This window comes from Pseudoliparis swirei, chromosome 16 (genome assembly GCF_029220125.1).
Source record: "Pseudoliparis swirei isolate HS2019 ecotype Mariana Trench chromosome 16, NWPU_hadal_v1, whole genome shotgun sequence".
NCBI classification, from domain to species: Eukaryota; Metazoa; Chordata; class Actinopteri; order Perciformes; family Liparidae; genus Pseudoliparis; species Pseudoliparis swirei.
In genome coordinates, this window is record NC_079403.1 from 6,703,512 (window position 1) to 6,714,826 (window position 11,315).

Here is an 11,315-nt window from a genome sequence, read left to right on the forward strand (position 1 = left end):
CCCTTGAACATGCCTCCGTGGGTAAAAGAAGTAATTAACACAGTGGAGACGGATAGCAGAGCGGAAGAAGAGAAAGTGGGTCGTGAGGAGGTAAAAAAAGAAGGAGAAACGCCAGCTATGCGCGATAAACGGGCGTACACATTCCTCCTCGCCGTCAGGAGTCATTTGTTTGTCTAGACTGAACAAGTCGGTGACGGCCCATCACTTCTCTTCGTGGTTCTACACGTCTGTGCATATTTGCACTGGGACTTAACGCCTGAGCAGATTATCTCCAAATATTTAGACAAAAAGTTACGTTCAGGATCATTTTTTTCCCGCATACGAGAATAGCAACCACTTGACCCGCGACGACCCCCCCCTGCCGAAGAATTACAAAATGTTTGCAGATGTGTTTCCTCTCTCGAATACGAGTCTCCATTCGCTCGGAGGTTTATCTGAAATAACATCCAGTCAGAAATTAAAAACCTTGATTTCAGCGAGCGGGATGGAGGAGATCAAGGAGCGGGGCTGAGCTCCGAGCAGCTTTGCTTCTCCCGCCCCCCCTTTTTCCCCTTCTCCATAAGTCACACGAATATCTTAATGCGACTCCAGCATCTTGAAGACATTTAAACGGCCAATCTGAACAAATTGCACGCCAGCACGAGGACCCTCGCCTCGCTGCAGAGTGGAGCGGAGCACGCACTCGTCCAGGAGGCAACCCCAGCTATACCTCGTTGTTTTTCTTCTTCTTCTTCTTCTTCTTCTTCTTCTTCTTCTTCTTCTTCTCCCTCTCTCCACTAGCCCCGCCTCCTTTCCGTCCTCCCCGTGTATCCCAGCGAAGGTTGTTTTCACGAGCGCCAATCTACCTCCTATACATTTGGTGAATTTCTCCCAGATTGGGATAAACTGGGGGAACAGAACAAAGCACCCCCCCCCCCCCCCCACCCCTCTCGCTCCAGCACCCTTTCTATCTCTCCATCCCCCCCCCCCCCACCCAGCTCGGGAGAGATTTACACAGCAGTTTAGTAGCAGAAACATCTCTTTTTTCTACACCTCTCCCCCCCCCCTGCCTCTCTTTATCCCTCACATCTGTCGATCTCCTCCTCTCCAAACAATGATGCTCTCTCAGAGAGAAGGGAGTTGATTTAAACCCCAGGTTAACCCACCAGGACTTTGCTACATTTATTTTGCTTCAACTCCCCGCTGTGTGATTTATTCTACTCATACAACGAGGCCGCTTCGGGGTTTGATCCTCTGTGAGATCTTTATTTAGGGATTGAGGTCACCCCAAAAAAAGGGAAGAGGAAAAAAAAGTGCATTTTCCCCACAGTCTGTTTTTTTTCCCCCTTTAACATTCCTGTATCATAAATGTATGATAAATTATTTGGATTCACTACGACACCTATTTATGAGCAAAGGTCGTATCAGTGACAGTGTTCGTGATTGCCACAGCTGTATCGGGCTGCCGGGTGACAGACTGACCCTCCAGAGCCCCGTGTCCCCCCCCCCCTTCCCTAAAACTGCATGTGGCTGTGTGATAGTGACTGTGAGGCTAATACACCTGCATCACAATCCCACTCTGGGCTGCTGGGGGAAAAACCGGACAGCTTCTCAATTTTTGAATCGTGCCGAGAGGCCGCCGACCAACAGCCGGTCATTTTAATGTCATTTTGTTTACAAAAATCTCCACGTAGCCTCGAGTAGTTCTCTATTCATATTCCGTGCTATGAATATCATCCGGCGGAGAGACTTTAATCTCGGTTGAGCTCGGTAATCCATCACAGTGAATGTTTTGTCAGCTATATTTTAATGTCAGGATTGCGTATCATCGCATGTGATTAAAAGGAAGTGGCTGGTTTAAAAAAAAAACTTTTCCCCAAGGGGTGCGTTCAAGGGCATCCAAGATTTCATGTTTATTTTTTATTTTTATCATGTTGCAAAAGCAACGTTCTCTCGGCTGCCATTTGAGAATCTCCATCTTGGACCTTCGTTGTTCCGGATGCTCGATCACAAGCAGGTTGCAAGTCTCTACGAGCGGATTTTTTTAAACCGTTGTTCAAATTAGTGAGAAAAACAAGTCGTATCCTTTGGAAAACGTCCGTGCATTGAAAACCTTTTAGTATGTTTGACATTCCAATGCTATTTCCCCCTGTCCTGTCAGTCTATCCCTCTATTTTCCACCGAACCGATACCGACATGAGACAAAGTACGAGCCGGCCTCTAGAGGTATACGTGGCCATTATTTGGGCTAATGGAGGAAACTGTGTGTCACGGAGCAAAAGATAAAGCCCAGTGTCTCAGCACTCTGACAAATGGCTGCCGGAGTCTTGCGGGGCCGGACAGAGGTCGATGCTCCTCGACCAATTAGGTATTGCGGTTGCAACAACAGCTGGAACTCTCCCTGATTCCCTCCCTTTTTCACAATCTCGGTGCTCTTCGCGGTTGCAGTCACCTTCGCCTCGTCTTCTCTTAATTATTTCTTTAAATCCCGCTCGCCGTCTATCTCTCGTGTTTTCCTATTCGCCTTCTCTCCTCATTATTCAAAGCGCGTCCTCCTGATCTCTCCTCCCCTCTGCCTCCTCCCAGCATCCCCAAAAACAAGGACAAAGTTGTAATCCATTTACTCCACACCCCCTGTCAACAACACAACCCCCCCCCAAATAATCCGAAAAGACTTACAACCGGGCCGAGGTACTGTCAAGGGGAAGGGGAGTAACGAAGAGATGCGGAATGCACAGGGGAAGGCGAGTGAGGGGAAGGAGGGAGGAGAGAGGAGAACATACACGGGTCGAGTGGAGGAGAGAGGGAACTTGTGTCACAGTGATTTGAGTCTTTGTCACGCAGGTGGCGCCCAGGGGTTCCCCTCCGCCTGGGCAGAGAGACAACCCGGGGCCCGTGTAAACCGTAAAGAGGATTAACCCTGCCGGAGCGCTTTAATGAGACCTAAAAGTACCGGGTACCGGTGAGAGAGCCCCGCTGCTTGAGCCGCCGCCGCCGCCGCCGCGATCGAGTCGGCTCCCAACGGCCCCGACAGCTGCCCGCTCACACCGAGCCACATCAAAGGACCCGGAGACGAGGAGGAAAAGGGGGCGGGCATGAGGGAGGTGGAGAGAGTGAGTGGAGGAGGAGGAGGAGGAGGAGGAGGGTGCCTGGATGGAGGAATCCCTTATCTCCTCCAGAGAGGATGCTGCTCTGTGGCGCGAGATTGTCTGGAGCTGCCACCTGTCCCCGGCATCTTTAAAGGCCGTGATGGGCCTGACCTCCTCCAGCTCCCATTCTTTTATGTCTCTCTTCATTTTCTGCTTTGTTACACCCTCCTCCTCCTCCTTTCTTCTCCACTCTCTCCGGCTCTTCTCTCTCTTTTTTTCCCTCCTAACCCCTCTGTCTCACTCACACACCCTTGGACTCGAGGGGCCCCCCGACTTCCTTCCCCCCCCCCCTTTTTTTCCCTTTCTTCAGCGATATCTTACATTTCAGCCGGCCGCGCTGGAAACATTTTAATTACACTGTGTTCATCAGCCTCGTCTCCCGCGTAGAACAATATGTACTCGCGACCCTCCAGAGACGAGAGCGGGATACGGGGGCCGTCGGCTGAGGGGATGCGGGCGCTTATCTGTGCCACGATGTGAGAGGAATGCAAATACCCCCTCCAAAAAAAAAAACCAAAAAAAGGAGCGATGAGATTTGGATACACGGGTAAAAGAAAAAAAACATGAAGAAAGGCATGAAATAACTCTCCCGTAGCACCCAGAGGTGATTATCCTACCGGGTAACTTGAGGAGAGAAAGCCCCCGCCAGCTTTTAGTCTGCTTGTTTTCTTAAAGCTATTGTTGCCGGTGGTGTTTGCTGCAGTGGATTCTCCTTTAAGGACGGACAACATGCAGCCAATCTTCTTTTTAAGCCTTTCACGACGTCAAGAAAAGTGCCATTGTTCCGCGCTCGCCTCTGTGACTGTTCCACTGATTAACCCCCCCCAAAACATTGTTTTTCTGAAAAGGAAAGCAAAAACACACTGACAGATGTTGAGATGACGATACCGAGAAATGCCGAGCGTCCTTCTTTGAACGTTTTAAGTTCTCCGGGAAATTCTTCTTAATTCTCCTTCAGCCCCCTTCGCATTTAATCTCGTCATTGTTATTAAGAAGCGGCGTTATTCGGAGATATTGCGTTCACACGCATCCGCTTTGTGAGAAGAGCGTCACATGACCCTAAGATGTTTTTTTTTATATCTTCTTCTTCTCCGCCGCACTTCAAACTCTGCCTAACCCCCTTAAATCATCACGCGCTACAAGGGGGGGTGTATATGCATGTGAGAGTATGGCCTATCTTACAGCATGAGATGCCTCTAATAAGCTGTATAAAAGGGGATCATCTGATTATCCCTGGTGCGCTGGACCGAGGGGGCCCACAGCAGAGCGCGAGAGGGCCCCGTGTGTTGTTCTTTCTTGATGGAAGGAGGGCGGGTGGAAGGGATCCCTCTCTCCGTCGCCTGCAGTGTGCCCCGGGCTTCTTCTTTCTTTCTCACTGTGCCGGCCCACCGCTGGGGGACTACATCGTGCCACCGCTTCTCTAAAAGCCAAGACTGAAACAATCACACAAAGACAAACGCTTACCCTTGAAAAAAACCGCCACGTGTCTTCTCTCACCCCGGGCTCTCGTCTGAACTCCCCAGTTTTTTTTTGGGGGGGGGGGGGGGGGGGATGTTTAAACCAACCAAGAAGGGCCAGAGAAGTTTGTTCTTTCGCTCCAAATTTTGGGAAGAGCGCTCGCTCTATTGTAACTTTATTTCTCCTGCACACACATACACACACACACACACTTTCCGATTGTTCTTCCTTTTTTTTTCTTCAAGACACATGGAAAAGTCCAGGCCGTATGAACCGAGAGGCCCGGGCGCTTGTAATTAAGTGCGGCGGGCGGAGAGAGGCCGTTGTCGTGCGGCTCACGTCCGGCTCGGTGACAGCCGGCTCACTCAGTTCACTGGTCGGCTGCATTTTTTGATATCGAGGCAGACGGACCGACGCCGAGGCGGCGAGCGGCTCCGGCGTGCCACGGCCCAGTGGGCCCGAGATCAGCCCCGCGCAGCAGTTTAGAGTGTAACCCCTGTGACTGGACACCCCCCACCCCCACCACCACACCCCACCACATCATGAAAACCCCCGGCATGTGAAGGAATCCTCCAGCCAAAGAGATCCACACCTCCACCGCCTCCAGCTTAGCAGGGCACGGTTTCTGAGATCAGTCAAGGACAGCAAAGGCTTTGGTGAGGGGATTAGGCCCTGGCAGCCAGATCTGGGTTAGATTCTCCCTCTCTTTTTTTTTTAAGGAGCTAACTCAAAGACTAAAAGGTAGCCATCACTGCAGCCATCACTGCCTTAATGTGTTGTGTCCGCTACCTTTAACCGTGTCACGGACGCCGTATACGTCCCACTTCCGGCAAGTTTACTTTTCCTCCACATTTGCGAGAAAGCCACTGAAAAAAGGACGCGCTGCTTTTTAAGTCTGACAAAGAAGGGGCAAGCGTCGAGGAAAGAAGCGCTTTAAAAAAGAAGAAGAAGATCCCGCTTCGGAAAAGGAAGCGGAGACGCCGCGCCAGCGAGTGGGCTCGCTGTTGCTGCAGGACCGCTGACCGGCTAATCGGCCAACGCAGTGTAAACAGATGTCGGCGCCGCGCATCCCATTCACACTTCTACACAATTAAAGATCTTTTTTTTAAAAGGACTTCTTCCTCATTAATCCTCATCTCAATCCTTTTTTTTGTCCTCCCCCAGCAAAGCCCCGTGTGTTCGCGTCGTGGTAAGAGGGACGTGTGGACTCTTTATCCGCTGTTTGCCCAAGAAAAGCGGCTAAAGGACTCAAAGGCGTTGGCGCAATTAGCTCACGCGAACAATAGGGGTGATGTTTCCTCAGCGCCTCTTTCCTTTCTGCACTGAAGTGGGTGGACAAACACGGACGTGCATGAGGAGTGGGGGGGATCACACGTCTGGGTGAATAGCCCCGATTTTAGCAGAGCACCAAGAGAAAAAGATAAAGCCCTCTTGCTCTTCTTCTCGTCGTCGGACTCCTACGCCTCCCAGAGCTTTTTCACCGCCGCCGCCGCGTTAACGACCCGGCGACCAGGTGCGGGGAAGCTTGCAGGTGCCGTCGCATTTAGGCGCATTAAGCACTGACACGCAGCGGCGCTAAGAGTAATCGGATTTACCTGGCTGTCTGCGGCGTGGCGTGGCCCACTATGCAAGCACAGCACAAAGGCTCGGGGGCCCCTCTCCATCACACACACACACACACACACACACACACACACAGGCGCACATCTGGGATGAATTTAGGAGGTGACAAAGCCCTCATGGAGAGGGACTACCGCTGGTGGAGTGAGGGTCTGTCTGTGTGTGTGTGTGTGTGTGTGTGTGTGTGTGTGTGTGTGGAACCAGACACCAGAACAGGAGCCGGTGGCTTTTTTACACCTTGTGGCGCACGAGTGGCGACACACCCGACAGGCTTCTGGTTCAAAGCAGCCGGGTGGGGGGTTAGGGGAACCCTTTGGTTCTGCTGACCCTCAGACTGCTGGAGCTCATGGGGATTGAGCTGCGGTGCTGGTTTCAATCAGAGAGAACGAGACCGCCGCCTTCAGGGACACCCCATGTCCTTAACACCTGGGGCCAGGAGGAGGTGTTCTCATCTCAGGTCATAAGTCTGGCTGAGCCCGAGTCAGAACACGGACATCAATGGAGAACACCAGGAGCCTCCGGGACTCTGTGTTTCTGTCTTCGCTGGTGATATTTCTCCTATTATATTACACTGGCAAAAAAAAAATCCAATTTATTAATCGATAGTTTTGTGTGACCCAACATATGACAACCTTAAAATATAAAATTCACAATGAGATTAAAAAGTGAGAACCATAAAATGCATTAAGGAGCAACATTTTTGGTCCTTTTTTGCAAAAATGAAATCAAATTATTGCAAATAAATAGCTCCGACTTTCTTTCTTTCGTATCCCAAGCACGAACACTTTGGACTTTTCCATTCCGACGTGGAAGAAGCGGTGCAGCTCCGCCGTGTGATTGCAAGTCGTCCGGCTCCTTGAGCCCCCGACGCACAAAGAAAACCCTCTTGAAGCTCCGCGGCCCTTTTGACTTTTCCTGCTGCTTTTTGAACTCTCCATTTCAGACTGGGACTTTTTTCCCACATGACCCCAAAGGCTCACAGTGACCCCCCTCCTCCCCCCCTCCTACCCCGAGGCTTCAGTGGTCTGGAACCTCCAGAGCTCCTTCACACACACACACACACAATGAGGAGTGGCAGTGTGGCTGAGTTAGGTCAGGCTGTAATGGGCAGTAATGTTCTGCCCTTGAGGGCCCCGTCCACCGCGCTGGTTTTGAGTAACCTTTCCCTTAAAGAGGCACCTCAGTGACTCCCAGGCACCCGAGCAGGAGCTAATGAACTGGCTGAATAAATAAAGAGTTACGCAGCGTCCTGTTGGGGTCCGCTGGACTTTTCATTACTGCCACTGGATTACAATCGCCACGTCCCACTCTGTCCGCCCCGATCCAGAGGCAATTTAACCAAACCAAACTAGCCATCACATCAAATCCTTGTCTGCAGGCTAAGTCCTGCATGGCTACAGCGGCCGCTGAATTAACCTCCTAATCAGCCTCTTACTCCCCAATCACCATCGGCTGTTCTCTCTTTCCACACACACACACACACACACACACACACACAGCTTTCATCTCACTCCTATTGTCTATCGCACTTTTTTTTTTCTTCCTTCAAATTATCTGCGGTATCTTACTCAAGCCACAGCTTTCCCTTCACCTCAATCTCTCAGGCTTCGGCTCCATTAGTCTCTCTCTCTCTCTCTCACAGTCTCTGAGTCCCAGAGAGAGAGAGAGAGAGAGAGTAGGGGGTGGTGAGGTTTTGACGCGGCGCTGCTTTGGGGCTTTGAAGTGTGTGTTGATGAGGGAAAGCAGAGCACTGTGTTCAGACAGGCCCCTAATGAGGGAATTAAGAAGCTACGCTGGCCGTTCCCCATGATAACTTCTCAGGCACGAAACAAGACAAGTGTGCGTGCATGTGTTCACAAAGGTGTGTGTGTGTGTGTGTGTGTGTGTGTGTGTGTAGCGCCAGAGAGAGGCTAATCTGTCAGACTTAATCAAGCATCGGGCCTCCAGTGAAGAGACACACTCGGCCTCGGCGGTCGGGTTTTTGCGAACGCGCCCTTGAGCCGTGTGGTTTCTCCTCGGAAACACAAATATGTTTCCCCACTTCTTCTTCTTCTCTGCGTGGCTAGCGGACTTACGGTAGTGCGGGTCCAGGTAGCCGTTGCGGGGGTCCATGGCGAACAGAGCGCCCCGGTACGGCAGGGCATGCTCCGCCAGGTGGGGCAGGGAGCCGTGCAGCTCCTTCTTGAGCAGGGGGGGCCGCTCCTCCGTGGAGGTGGAGGGCTCCTCGCTCACCGTCCTGTCGGCGCCGCCGCGGGGCGCGTGGGAGCTGATGGCGTTGCGCCTCTCGCGGCGGTACGGCGCGCCTGGACTCTCGTCCTCTGCGAAGGGGGAGGGGGGGCGATAGAGAGAGAAAGAGAGGGAGGGGGGGGGAATCGGATGTTAAAACACAAGCTGGGAGAAGCAGATGTGAGAATCTGTCTCGCTTCGTGCTTCGGTTTCACACACACACACACACACACACACACACACATGTTCTGAACACCCCGTCCACACGGTGAAGGAGGTCAGCTCACGTAGGAGAATGAGCTGGAGATCAGCTGTGGGTGCTTAATACCCACTGGGCATGATGGGTTCGCCTTTCACGGCGCCAGATGTGGGAGCGGGGAGGCGGGCGGTGCTTGAGCGAAACCCCGATCTCTTCCTCTCCCAAATAATCTGTTCTTTAATTCATCTCTGCCTGTACTTTTCTTTATGGAGACACGGATTCCCATGGAGGAGGCAACGCAGGCTTTCCGGCTGCATTCCAAGCTGCCCATTAACCATGAACCCCACCCTCCTTCACTCTCTTGTTCCCTCCTTCTCTCCCCACTCTCTCTCTCTCTCTGTTCTCAGACTAAATCTGTCTTTCTCTGACGGCAAAATGAGGAGGAGTGGGGTCTCCGGAGAAATCTTCCTGGCATCCTGGGTAAAGAGGATAAATGTGGAGTGGAGTTCAAGGGCTGATCTCCGACAGAAAGACATGACCCTTGACCTTTGGCCTGAACTCTGAACTGACGTGAATAAAGGTCAGCTGGGCTCCTGACCTAGTATTAGTCTTTTCTGTAGGAGGATACCAGATAGACTGACTTAGCATGAAACTATTCAGGCCCCGACTCCACCTTCATCTCTGAGTTGTGTGCGATGATGATTTCTCCATTCAGGGTGTTGTTCATTCTCTCTTTTGGGAACCTGGCTCTACCCGAGAGCCTCCAACTGCCAATTAAGAACGGAGCCGAGGGCCCGATTTAAAGAGCGACTTCACAGGAGAGGAGAAGCGATCGGGAAAAGGGGGGGAGGTTAAGAGAGACGAGCAGGGAGCGAGAGAGAGAGAGAGAATGAGATTGAGAGAGAGACAACCCACGGGGTCCCGCTTTTATTCCCCTCACTCTCCCACATCCATTACCGGCGTCCGGGCCTCGGCGCAGCACTGGCACCAGATTCAAGGATTCTTAACGCGGAACTGACAGCCAGAGAGGAGCAGCCGCTCTCATCCGCGGGAACCGACAGCGTCAGTTATGATATAAGTATTTAATCCTATACGGCGCAGCCAGTGATCTTATTAAGGGAATAATGCCACTTATACGGTTAAAGCTGGATTAATAGGTCTGCTCTCGCAAAAGCGCAATATTAACATAAAGGGATTTTCGAAAAATTGGGTTTGTCTCCTGACGTGGATTGAAGGAAGTTGAGAGTGTAAACTACGCTCAGGGTGGAGCGGGTGGAGCGGGTGGAGCACAGGCTTCCACCGCTTCACATCCGGGAGATATCAGCATGACATCGGGGGGAAGCAGAAAAAAACGTGTTCATATTTATGAGCTCTTCTTCTTACTTTCTTGCAAATATTTGATGTTTTAATAAATATAGGATTCACCAGCGGGGCCTTAGGAGGTCACTGGGCACTGAATCGTCTTCTGCAGGATTTACGAAAAAACTACTGAGGAGATTCCGCGGCTTACTTTATAAGACACACTATGTACTCCGATGTTGTTCTGTTCCCCCTCTTTCCCTCTTTTTCTTCCTGTCTTTCCACTCCTTCTCCAGTGGCCGCTATTTAGATATGTCTCTCTCCTCCGAGGGAGGTCAAGCGACTAATAGTTCAATCACAGCAGAGTCACACCATCCCCCCCCCCTCCGGTCACCGCAGAGGGGGGGTTCATCATTCTACAATACATACCACCTTAAGGGGCTTCATTACTTCAGTTCATACCACCTTAAATGGTTAAACAAACACTCGGGTCAATCGACTCCTCGGACTGGTGAAAGAAAACCAGAAATCTCTCTTGTTCTGTTGTTTCTTCTAGATCTGCTGCTGGAAACTTTTTGTATGTCAGGCATGTCCAAAAAATAAATAAATAAGAAATAATGCTCTAATGAAGTCCAGGCAGACGCAGGTAGACACACGCAACTTTGAAAAAGTTCAACCGTGCAGCCCTCCTCTCGTTCTGACCATTAGCTCAACAGACCATTTCCCTGTTTCCCCTCCCTCAGTTTCCATTCCTCTTTTATGTTCCTCCTCTTTTCCCATGAATGCCGCATACAGTCCTCCACCCGTTTGCAGGTTCTATTCAAACCCCGATACAAAAGCAGCAGGCCGGTCCTCTGTGGACCGGAGGAAAAGAGCATGCCTCTCAAAAAAAAAAAAAAGAAGAACCATCCCGCTCTCTCTCTCTCTCTCTCTCTATGGTGATTGAATTTCTTAACATCTTTTCAAAAAGCGCTTTAAATGCCTGGAGGCGAGAGGAAGAAACAAGCTAATGGTGGATGGGGAGCACTGAACAAATTTCAGAGCCCTTTCCTGCTCGCGTTTGAGGTTGAAAGCAGGCTCCTGCCTTTCAACTTTCAAAGTCCTCCTTCCTCCCGCAGTGTCACTGAAGGATTTGAAAAGAAGGTAATTGTGCTCACCGCCGTCCTGATCAGAGCACACGCCCCGGCTCGAGTATTCCGGGAGCTTTCTCTGCCACTATTATGGTACCTGGTGCTCCATGCCTGCATTCTTCCCCCCTTACTCTTTCTCCCCTCTCTCTCTCTCTAACCCTCTACAAATGCACTCTCTCTTGCTCTGCCCCACTTGCTTTCTATCCTTCTTTCACCCCCAGCAAGCCACTCATTAAATGCTAAAGCCCAGGTTCT

At 51.2% G+C, this 11,315-nt stretch overlaps 1 protein-coding gene across 4 annotated transcripts in view; it reads right to left on the bottom strand.

Annotated features, from left to right (window-relative positions):
• Positions 1 to 11,315, bottom strand: part of gli3 (GLI family zinc finger 3) — a 94,655-nt gene that overhangs the window by 52,631 nt on the left and 30,709 nt on the right. For all 4 annotated transcript variants that reach the window (XR_008834005.1, XM_056433552.1, XM_056433551.1 and 1 more), the window contains one exon: positions 8,282 to 8,524. Coding sequence is in view for 3 of the 4 variants with exons in the window: in XM_056433552.1 (XP_056289527.1) it covers positions 8,282 to 8,524 (243 nt within the window). In the remaining variant the exon portion in view is untranslated. The remainder of the gene's footprint in view (positions 1 to 8,281; positions 8,525 to 11,315) is intronic.